The following is an 11,286-nucleotide window of genomic DNA, read 5'->3' on the forward strand; positions in this document are numbered from 1 at the left end:
CATGTTATTATGACGCACAGAACAGCGGAGATCACATGGAAAGGTATATACACAAGTGGGATTCCAGGTGTGTAAATGACCTGTCCAGATACACACACTTGAATCCCCAGGTGACTCACAGCACTGACTCACCTCATGTAAACACGTGTACTGCCCGTGTGGAGGAGCCACTTTCTCCTCGCCCTTCATCTCCACACTGATCTTCAACCTGATGGCCCCCGACACCATCGACTTATCCGTTCTTTTCTCTGGAGGGACAGAAAGTGAGAGATCGGACAACAATCCAATCACACTCGGGGGGGCAGGAAGAGCAGAGTCACCAACTAGCAGGACAAAACGAGTACTTCTTAACACAACTTCACAGCAGCATCGTTTACTCTGCAATACGGTTTTTTTTTCAGGTGCCAATCCATCGCAGGGCACAATCACATACACACTCATTCATACACTACAGACACTTTGGACACGCCAATCAGCCTACCGTGCATGTCTTTGGACTGGGGGAGGAAACCGGAGCACCCGGAGGAAACCCCCGCAGCACGGGGAGAACATGCAAACTCCGCACACACAGGGCCACGGTGGGAATCGAACCCCCGACCCTGGACGTGTGAGGCGAACATGCTAACTACTAAGCCACCGTGCGCCCCCCCCGTGGGACGGAATGGGCGTTCGGAGACACAAATAAACTCCGACCTGTGTGTGTGTTTGTGTGTGTGTGGTTGTGCGTGTGTGCGTGTAATCAGTGTGTCAGAATCATACCGAGGTTGTACCACACATCCATCTCTCCGCTCAGCATGCGCACTTCGATGATGGTCTGTCCCAGGAAGTCGTCAGACTCCTTTTTGAAATGCTGCTTGACGCGAGATTTGATGTCATCGTCTTCGTCCCACACTCGCACTTTTATACGATCCGTAGCATTGTGGCACTCGCTGGAACATGGAAAAAGGAATGTGTAAAAAAAAGAGGTGCAGTTATGCGTCACACACACACACACACACACACACACACACACACACAATGGCAGTATAGTTGTTTTGTCAAATGCTTCTAAAGGTCATATGGTCCAATGCATCTCTAAACAGATTGCTCTCTTGGGGCCACACACACACACACACACACACACACACACACACACTCACTGCATGATTCACAATGGAACAGAAGATAGTGAGCCATGAAAGCAGTTAAATAGGTCAAGAATCTAGTCGCCTTTAGCAATAAAGCGAAAAGCCTTTTCCAAATCATTATTTGAAAATAGCACCAGTGGGAGTCTGAAAGATGTATAATAATCCATTCATCCATTTTCTCTACCATTTATCCCACACAGGGAGGCGGAGCCTGGAGCCTATCCCAGGGGACTTGGGGCACAAGGCAGGGGACACCCTGGACGCGGTGCCAACCCATCACAGGGCACACACACACACACACACGCACACTATGCACCATTTAGAAACACATGTCTTTGGACTGAGGGAGGAAACCCGAGTACTCATAGGAAAGATTACTCAGGGATAAAAATGAAAATAAATATTATTATATCAATTATTTATTATATCAATATTATTCTTCAAGCATTACATGTGTAAATAATAACGAGTATTTATTGATCACGTATACATTATAGCAGAGTGAAATTCTTTTCTTCGCATACCCCAGCATGTCAGGAAGTTGGGGTCAGAGCGCAGGGTCAGCCGTGATACAGCGCCCCCTGGAGCAGAGAGGGTTAAGGGCCTTGCTCAGGAGCCCAACAGTGGCAGCCTGGCAGTGATCAGTAACTTCTGATCAGTAACCCAGAGCCTTAACCACCAAAGCCTCCACTGCCCCTGGTATTGTTACCATTTTAAATAATTATTAAAGAAATATTGATTAGTATTGAAATATGTGTGCATTCGCTGATCGAATAGACAGTTAAATTATAAAAATAAACGTAAAAGAAAATACAACGAATCAAATAAATAATAAAGAAATCATGAAATTGAGATTGTTGGTAAAGGCTTTTTTTGTCACGGTAGATCCAGAGTCAATCCAAGGAACACTGGACCTGAGGTGGGAAGACACCCTGGATGGTCCATCACAGAGGACCACACACACACCTAGGGCCAGTATACTGTAGCCAATCCATCCACCGGCATGTTTTTTGGGAGATAGAAGGAAACTGGAGAACCCAGAGGAAACCCCTGTGGGTATGGGAAGAACACACACAACTCCTCACAGAAACTCACACAAACCCAAGTGCAGGATTGAACCTGTAAGCCTGTGAGATATGAGACGCCAGTGCTACCCGCTACACCACCATGCTTACAGTGATGTATGAGAAGGTTGTCAGTGCTCCAGGTCAGTGTCAGTGTTGAGCAGTTGAGTCTCTGAGACTGGACTTGTGTTTAAATATTCTTCCAGGAGTTTCTTCGATTGATGGTGGAACGTCGTCAGTGTTACAGCACCAGTCCAATCACACACACACACACACACACACACACACACTCACTAGTACCAGATGGAGATGAACGAAGTCTGGAGCAGCCTGGAGTCCGTCACATCCAGTCTGATGAAGCCTCGTCGGATGAGGAAGGACTTTAGAGCGATGTTTCCTGTCAAAACTGACCTTTCCCCAGGAGCATGCAGGCTAATTGCTACAGACACAAACCTCTGCCACAACGCTTGCCAGAGTTTTATCCCATGGACACAAATTCAGCCAGCAGTGATACGCCTTGCATCAAACATGAGCCTCGAGTCAGGACTAAAACACCCTGTGATGTGCAGTTACAGGAAAATAATCAACGACGGGGTTCCCGTTACCATCCTGAAGTTGATTATTTTCCAATAACGATATGTTTTGGTATGATATGACATTTACAAATACATCTAGCGTTGTCTAAGATAGTATCTCTTCTCGCTTGCATTATAGAAACCATATTCCCTCACAACTCTTTATTTTTTCTTCTCTCTTATAAACTTGTTACCATGGACACCGCAAAGAGGCGTAAACTCCTCTGTCCTGAAGATGTCGGACAAACCTAAACTTACAGCTTCACCTCTGACTGTTACAAAGCGCTGACACCGGAGACACCTTCCCTAAATGTTTAATTAACATCTCCTTACAGATATACAAGTACGAGACCCTGTGGACGAGCGGTTACTATAGAAACGATAACGTATTAGATCGAGCGCGTTGATATAAACCTGTGATTTGCAGCCGCGCTACCGTCAGAGCCGCCGTTCTAGGAAAGGAATGATCTGAAAGTGCCGGTAAGGCTCGCAGTGGATCCCGAGTCTATCTCGAGAATACTGGCTCCAAGCTGGGAATACACCACGGACTGGATTTCTGTAAAGCTGCTTCGTGACAATGTTCATTATTAAAAGCGCTGCCTAGATCAAATCAACGACCGAACTGAACTGAACTGAATGTAAAGGGCTCGCAGAGGTCGACAGCGATGGCATGAAAATGCAGAAACAGAAGCAGTGTGCTTCATGTGGTTTATTAGTCGCCAGGTTGTTTTATGCAACACACTGCCATAATAAAAGATTATGACTTTGGGAAAACCTCAGGCACAAACCGAGCACAAGTAATATATCAGAAAGTTCCTCACGAGCTCAGACTTTTCCACAACATCGAGTGAACTACGACGAGACAGACGGCTTCTTTTATAGAAAAGGAATCCATCACATATACAGTAAAAAGAAACGTGATTAGAAATGCTTAGAAATATAAAGAGGCTGCGAATGAAAAGCCAACAGAGCCTTTGTTAAGTCATCTCTCACCAGCCATCACATTTCAGCGCCAATGACTGTGAGAATAATAGAGAGAGAGAGAGAGAGAGAGACGGAGATGAGAACAGATGGAGAGACGGAGAAAAGGATGAGAAACATATTGAGAGAGAGAGAGAGGAATCCGAGCGAGGAAAGCCTCAGTGATGAACGAGTAGTTTCCCGTTTCTAGCCACAAACACGATGCTTAGAAGTGGAAAGCATCTACTTGTAAACCTTTCCATTTCTATTTTTATTTCTACTCAGATTTAAGTTATACGTACTGTATATTTCAATGTTTACGTGAGGAAAGTTGCGCGCGTTCAGACTCACGTCGCGCACATGCTTACGTGGATTTTCATGGTTTTAAGTTGAGGGTTAAGTCGATAAGACAGGGTTTTTCGCTAGCGTCCAAACACTCACCTTTAAACCCTGGAGAAGACAAAAACAACACTTTATTAATCCCCAGACGGACGGAGAAATTAGGCATTTAAAATATACTGTAAAAGCACAAAAGACTAATAAGGTGGGTAATAATAGTGTAATGTACTGATACTACTGCGTGAATTGTCCGAGTTGTAATGATCGCGTTAACGACTGGTTTAATTGAACAAAATGGCGTCCACGTTCATAATTCAGCAGCACTTAGAATAGAATAGCACTTGATCCAGCACATTGTATTATTTATCATTTTTATTTTTCTAAATACATGTATCCACACGGTATGGATACTCGACAGTGCACAAAACTTAATTAACGAGGCAACCAGACCAATTCCTGAACTAATAAAGTGTGTGCAGGATAAAATCCATATTATGACCCTTTCTGTTTTCCGGACCTGCCTGATCCGTCCGGATGCCCTACCTCTGGATGGAGCTCTCATCAACTGGAGGATACATCGTGGAGATCGCTGAGGACGGTACCGCTTGAAGTACCATGGAAATGGTTTTGGACCTCAATTCCACATGGACGTTCTCGCTGTGGTTGCTGGGTCTACGGTTGCAGCGATGGCCTTGGGACTGCGATTACCACATGCAGTTTTACACTCAGATGAGGACGGGTTCTCTTCTGAGTCCGGTTCCTCTCAAGGTTTCTTCCTCATATCATCTCAGGGAGTTTTTCCTCACCACCGTCTCCACCGCCTCGCTCAATAGGGATAAATTCACACGCTTAAAATCTCTACCCTGTGTTTATATGTTTCTGTAAAGCTGCTTTGAGACAATGTCCAGTGTTAAAAGCGCAATACAAATAAAGCTATGACACTTTTAATGCGCTATTTTGATTTGCCAGATTAATAAAACAAAGTCGGTGTTTGTGGAAATTCGATGCACTCTCCTGTAAAGACAAAGCGCCCACGGTTTGAAGGATAAGCTGACCCAGCGCTCATCTGTGCACTGCATAGTGAGCTGTAGTGCGCCGTTTGTGCTCACTGATTTACCTTTCCTACATTCCTCCTTCATGTTAGGAACTATAACTGTGCCGTTAATTGATCAAATTGTCATTATAAAGTGAACTGAACCTGTTAAATAATTGCGCCGCAGCGAAAGTTGCTCGTGCAAAAGTTGCTCGCGTGCGCCTTTGTTTCATTATGCAGTCCAGTCGTCGGTGATAAGAGCACCAAAGTAATAGACGACACAAAACCGAGAGCCTGAAAAACCCCAGACTCGTCTTCATCTGCCGTCCATTAAATAGATATTAAACCCAGCCGCCTTGCATTTAAATAACGAGTAAAAGCAACTCATGCAGCCGTACTATCTAACGAGTTCTGAATTAAATGAGCAAAAATGACATATAAGGGACTGTGTTTCATTTAAGTTTAATTATAATGTTAATTCCATTTGGGATTAATATGTGGAGCTAAACAGATGAGGAAACGTGAGAGAGAGAGAGAGAGAGAGAGAGAGAGAGAGAGAGAGAGATGAAGAGAGAGAGAGAGAGAGAGAGAGATGAAGAGAGAGAGAGAGAGAGATAAAGAGAGAGAGAGATAAAGTGAGAGAGAGAGAGAGCGAGAGAGAGAGATAAAGAGAGACAGAGAGAGAGATAAAGAGAGACAGAGAGAGAGATAAAGAGAGAGAGAGAGAGAGCGTTAAAGAGAGAGAGAGAGATAAAGAGAGAGAGAGAGAGAGAGATAAAGAGAGAGAGAGAGAGAGAGATAAAGAGAGAGAGAGAGAGGCAGAAAGCTTTGACTTTTAATGCTTTAAGAAATGCTTCAGAGCGAGAAGTCATCATGTAGAAAGCACTCTTGCTTACTCCATCTAAATCTATACAGAAATCCAGCAGGTCAGTCGGTGTTGAAAGCCCGGGTCATCTCCTGCAGTGTGTATGTTTGTGTGTGTGTGTGTGTGTGTGTGTGTGTGTGTGTGTGTGTTATAAACGAGGCTCGTAAAGAGCAAATGCAAAACTCAGGCCTGCAGCATGACCACAACATCCTGCCTCTTCCTGACTGATAGAACACTTATGGGAAAGACGATCATTTCCTCATTTTTTGCTGCTTCTCGTATAAAAGAGCGCAGAGTATGATGAAAACGATCAGTCTCCTGGGCTTCTCTAAACACTTAACTCATTACATGCATGTCTTAAAAATGCACAATAGCAAACTGGCACTCATATCCAATAAACTGATCTACCAACGTCCGTAATCGTAGTGTGCGGTTACAGGCAGGACGCAAGCGTGAGCGCTTGGTATGTGTTTCGTTAAGGGCGGTCCATGAATCAGAATCGGTGTCTATAGCGGAGGAGATTTAAACAGGCATTAAACGGGAATTATCCATAAGATGGGAGTTAAGATAAAAAAAAATAATAAACTCGGCAAATACGGAAAAGAAAGCTAATCAATGAGCTAACATAAAACAGGTGAACACAATAGATAAAAGAGACCAATGAGAGGACGGGGTGGAGACGAGACTCAAACAGAAACCAAAACATGAGCACGTGGGAGAATTCCATCCAAAATTTGTCCAAATAAAAGTGCAAATAGATTTTTAATATCATTTAGTTTGTTTTAAATATAAATATATATATATGTCAGTTTGCACACGCGTACTTTGGCACCGTCATGTCTGCTCCACATGTAAACACAAACACCATTTCCCAGAATCCTTAGCTCAATAATGAACTACAAGATCAGTCACATGATCCTCTCTCCATACTAGACACATAACTCCTCTCAGCTGTTTCTAATCGGGCGTGAACTTTATATACTCGTGGCAAATTCTGACTGTTTTATTGCGACGTCTCACTCCTGGCTTACCGCTGGGCGCATTACTGAGCCTTCTTTAATCGTGCGCATGCTGTTCTGAGTGCGACCCCGATTTAGTTTATCAGGTTTAGCCTTTTCCTAATCTGTTCGTTGATCACCTGAACCGTTTCCTTTATCAGGACCTCGAGTCTGATCTGCATTTTGCAGACATGGCTTACGTCTACGTTCACTATGCGTAGTGATTTTCTTTGTTGTTGTCCATGGTGCTGAAGATGAGATCTTGGTCTCTAGCTGTGGAGCTGAAAATGTGTGATTCTAGTTGACACATGTCCTGAAGGTGGCAGCAAACTCTTGTAACTTTTCAACAACGCATCAGTACGAATAAATGTTACTTGAGCAACAACAACAACAACAACAACAAAAAAAAGGATTGTTTGTTGCACAAGCTTCCAAGCAGAGCAGCGTATCAACACATCTTTTGTTCGGAGATGAGAGAGAAATAGACATGACGGTGTGAAAAAGGGGAAGGATGAAAACATTTGAGAAGGGCCGAGAGAGAGAGAGAGCAAGAGAGAGCGAGAGAGAGAGAGAGCGAGAGAGAGAGAGAGAGAGAGAGAGAGAGAGAGGGAGAGAGGCAGAAGATGTGAGAAACACTGTGGGAATAAGAGAAAATCTGTGTCTGTGTCTATGTTAGCCAACATGCTTCAAGAGCTGGAAGACTTAGCACACACTGTTTCTAGGGGTTTTATGGAGCTTTGTGGGTGTGGCTAAACACCGGAATCCTGACTGTAAACACCGGAATCATGACTATAAACACCGAAATCCTGACTGTAAACACCGGAATCATGACTATAAACACCGGAATCATGACTATAAACACCGGAATCCTGACTGTAAACACCGGAATCCTGACTGTAAACACCGGAATCATGACTATAAACACCGAAATCCTGACTGTAAACACCGGAATCATGACTGTAAACACCGAAATCCTGACTGTAAACACCGGAATCATGACTATAAACACCGGAATCATGACTATAAACACCGGAATCCTGACTGTAAACACCGGAATCCTGACTGTAAACACCGGAATCATGACTATAAACACCGAAATCCTGACTGTAAACACCGGAATCATGACTATAAACACCGGAATCCTGACTATAAACACCGGAATCCTGACTATAAACACCGAAATCCTGACTATAAACACCGGAATCATGACTGTAAACACCGAAATCCTGACTGTAAACACCGGAATCATGACTATAAACACCGGAATCATGACTGTAAACACCGGAATCCTGACTGTAAACACCGGAATCCTGACTATAAACACCGAAATCCTGACTATAAACACCGGAATCCTGACTATAAACACCGGAATCCTGACTGTAAACACCGGAATCCTGACTGTAAACACCGAAATCCTGACTGTAAACACCGAAATCCTGACTGTAAACACCGGAATCCTGACTGTAAACACCGGAATCATGACTGTAAACACCGAAATCCTGACTATAAACACCGGAATCATGACTATAAACACCGGAATCCTGACTGTAAACACCGGAATCCTGACTGTAAACACCGGAATCCTGACTATAAACACCGGAATCATGACTATAAACACAGAAATCCTGACTATAAACACCGGAATCATGACTATAAACAACGGAATCCTGACTATAAACACCGGAATCCTGACTGTAAACACCGGAATCATGACTATAAACACCGAAATCCTGACTATAAACACCAGAATCCTGACTGTAAACACCGGAATCCTGACTGTAAACACCGGAATCCTGACTGTAAACACCGGAATCCTGACTATAAACACCGAAATCCTGACTGTAAACACCGGAATCATGACTATAAACACCGGAATCATGACTATAAACACCGGAATCCTGACTGTAAACACCGGAATCCTGACTGTAAACACCGGAATCATGACTATAAACACCGAAATCCTGACTGTAAACACCGGAATCATGACTATAAACACCGGAATCCTGACTATAAACACCGGAATCCTGACTATAAACACCGAAATCCTGACTATAAACACCGGAATCATGACTGTAAACACCGAAATCCTGACTGTAAACACCGGAATCATGACTATAAACACCGGAATCATGACTGTAAACACCGGAATCCTGACTGTAAACACCGGAATCCTGACTATAAACACCGGAATCCTGACTGTAAACACCGGAATCCTGACTGTAAACACCGGAATCATGACTGTAAACACCGAAATCCTGACTGTAAACACCGGAATCCTGACTGTAAACACCGGAATCCTGACTGTAAACACCGGAATCATGACTGTAAACACCGAAATCCTGACTATAAACACCGGAATCATGACTATAAACACCGGAATCCTGACTGTAAACACCGGAATCCTGACTGTAAACACCGGAATCCTGACTATAAACACCGGAATCATGACTATAAACACAGAAATCCTGACTATAAACACCGGAATCATGACTATAAACAACGGAATCCTGACTGTAAACACCGGAATCCTGACTGTAAACACCGGAATCATGACTATAAACACCGAAATCCTGACTATAAACACCAGAATCCTGACTGTAAACACCGGAATCCTGACTGTAAACACCGGAATCCTGACTGTAAACACCGGAATCATGACTATAAACACTGAAATCCTGACTATAAACACCGGAATCCTGACTATAAACACTGGAATCCTGTCTTGGCATGTCAAACCGTAAGCACTGTACTTCTGATGTGGACTGATGTAGGAAAGCCAATCTTATTCACTGAGTACCCCGAGCTCAGGCCGTAGCTGATCAACATGGACGGGACAAAATAACAGAAACAGCTACATTCTCATTTGCTGATTTATTTCCCTCCACTGCTCTCCTCCTGCCTTGGAAGCAATTAACGAATTCATTATTGCAAGACTTTAAATTAAAAGCACCTGCGATTAAAGAGGGCGGCTTTATGACGTTCGCAGTGGAACGAGGTTTACTTCGCTCTCAGGATAAATACCCAACGCCATTTCAGAGCCGAAGATCAGATTTTCTCCCGGGATTACAGACAGAAATGAAAGCAGATGAGTGCGTGGGATGTCCTCACTGTAATGAAAGACCAGATAAATCCGCTCTAACAATAATCTTCTGTTTATCTTTTATTATTTGTTTATTCGTTCGACAGATGGCTTTATCGGAATACAAACTAACCACTGAGAGTCTGGTCCAGGAGATCATACAGCTTTTCATCAAACGGGGATAAAACATTTAAACGTTTTACGATACACAATCTGGCTTTCTTCCTCGGAGTCTGAAAAAATGTAGAATAAATAATCATTTAACTGGAAGGTCCTCGTTCCGAACGCGTCCAAACAACGCTTGCTAGGTATTCTTTATTTTTGACTCACACTAACAGTAATGAAACGCGAAGAAGCCAAAGATTGAGCATTGTAGATAGGTGAATGAGATACATATATATATATATATATATTACTATTATTATTATTTTTTTTTAGATTCACAGTAATATTGCTCTTACATTGCATTACATATTATTTACGTGTGCATTCACAACCCTAAAAAAGCGTGTGTGTGTGTGTGCGTATTCATTCACATATTACGCTTTGACAAACCGGAGAACTGCTTGCATCAGACTCTCAACCGGCGATGACCTCAATACGTCAATAAACAGTGACAGTATGAAGTATTTTTAATGCTTTACATAAAAAACCCCAAACGGTTTAATCTTCACTACTGGGTGTGTGAATGATTGAGAAATATAATATCTATAAATATTTCCTTGATCATTTTCTGATTTTAAAATATTTATAGAATGACACACACACACACACACACACACGCACACACACATACGTATTGTGTATTTATTGCCCAATGCCCCTGCTCCATATCCTGAGACACTGCTCCCCGCCCTCTCTGAGGCCTGAGGGGATTTACTAATAAATCTGAATGGAGTTCACACAGACACACACACACACACACACACACACAGATACACACACACACACAAACACACAGCATTGGATGATGGTGTGGGATTTGCATTTCCCTTCAGGGAATATGAAAAGAAGCGAGGCTTTTGGCCTCGAGGGAGAAACCTGAGAGAGTAAGAATGAATCTCGATCACATGACACTCGGATTCTTGGTGTGTAAAAGATCTTTACGTTTCTGAAAGATTAAAAATAAATGCCTAGACGTATCGCAGATCTCTAAGAGCCTGTTATATTAAACTGTACATTTCTTTGGAGGGAACGAATTTATCTGAGATGCATTTTTCCATCAAAAAACATTACATGAATTCCC

The 11,286-nt window shown here is 43.0% G+C and overlaps 1 protein-coding gene across 4 annotated transcripts in view; it reads right to left on the reverse strand.

Moving 5' to 3' along the window:
- The window catches only part of LOC128607100 (protein unc-13 homolog C), a 179,760-nt gene that overhangs the window by 128,982 nt on the left and 39,492 nt on the right, over positions 1–11,286 (reverse strand). For all 4 annotated transcript variants that reach the window (XM_053623744.1, XM_053623745.1, XM_053623741.1 and 1 more), the window contains 2 exons: positions 760–929; positions 133–248 (listed from right to left, as the gene is read on the reverse strand). In XM_053623744.1, coding sequence (XP_053479719.1) covers positions 133–248; positions 760–929 — 286 coding nt within the window. The remainder of the gene's footprint in view (positions 1–132; positions 249–759; positions 930–11,286) is intronic.

Source organism: Ictalurus furcatus, chromosome 4, assembly GCF_023375685.1.
Source record: "Ictalurus furcatus strain D&B chromosome 4, Billie_1.0, whole genome shotgun sequence".
Lineage (NCBI taxonomy): Eukaryota > Metazoa > Chordata > Actinopteri > Siluriformes > Ictaluridae > Ictalurus > Ictalurus furcatus.